This window comes from Etheostoma spectabile, unplaced genomic scaffold (assembly GCF_008692095.1).
Source record: "Etheostoma spectabile isolate EspeVRDwgs_2016 unplaced genomic scaffold, UIUC_Espe_1.0 scaffold458, whole genome shotgun sequence".
NCBI lineage: Eukaryota > Metazoa > Chordata > Actinopteri > Perciformes > Percidae > Etheostoma > Etheostoma spectabile.
Window position 1 is genome coordinate 257,754 of NW_022605613.1, and position 531 is coordinate 258,284.

The 531-nt window shown below is 52.0% G+C and overlaps 1 protein-coding gene across 1 annotated transcript in view; it reads left to right on the forward strand.

Annotated features, from left to right (window-relative positions):
• The window catches only part of dpysl4 (dihydropyrimidinase like 4), a 26,884-nt gene that overhangs the window by 18,823 nt on the left and 7,530 nt on the right, over positions 1–531 (forward strand). The window contains 1 exon segment of the mRNA XM_032511762.1: positions 215–356. Coding sequence (XP_032367653.1) covers positions 215–356 — 142 coding nt within the window.

A 531-nucleotide genomic window follows, 5' to 3' on the forward strand; every position in this document is an offset into this window, starting at 1 on the left:
CATGGTTAGCATGACTCTACCTCTCTGTTAGCATGGTTAGCATGACTCTGCCTCTCTGTTAGCATGGTTAGCATGACTCTAGTTTTCTGTTAGCATAACTCTGCCTCTCTGTTAGCACGACTCTGCCTCTCTGTTAGCATGGTTAGCATTACTCTGCCTCTCCGTTAGCATGGTTAGCTCCAGTGACAGACTCCTGGTGTGTGTTTCCCTCCAGTGGAGACCTCCAGGTGACGTCCAGCGCTCAGGCGAGCTTCTCCACGGCTCAGAAAGCTGTCGGGAAAGACGACTTCACTCTGATCCCCGAGGGAAGCAGCGGCATCGAGGAGAGGATGTCCGTGGTGTGGGACCGAGCTGTGGTAAGATCAGCTGAGAGACCAGAGAGACCAGAGATCAGACAGACCAGAAATCAGAGAGAACAGAGAGACCAGAGATCAGACAGACCAGAGATCAGAGAGATCAGAGATCAGAGAGACCAGAGAGATCAGAGACCAGAGATCAGAGAGACCAGAGAGATCAGAGACCAGAGATCAG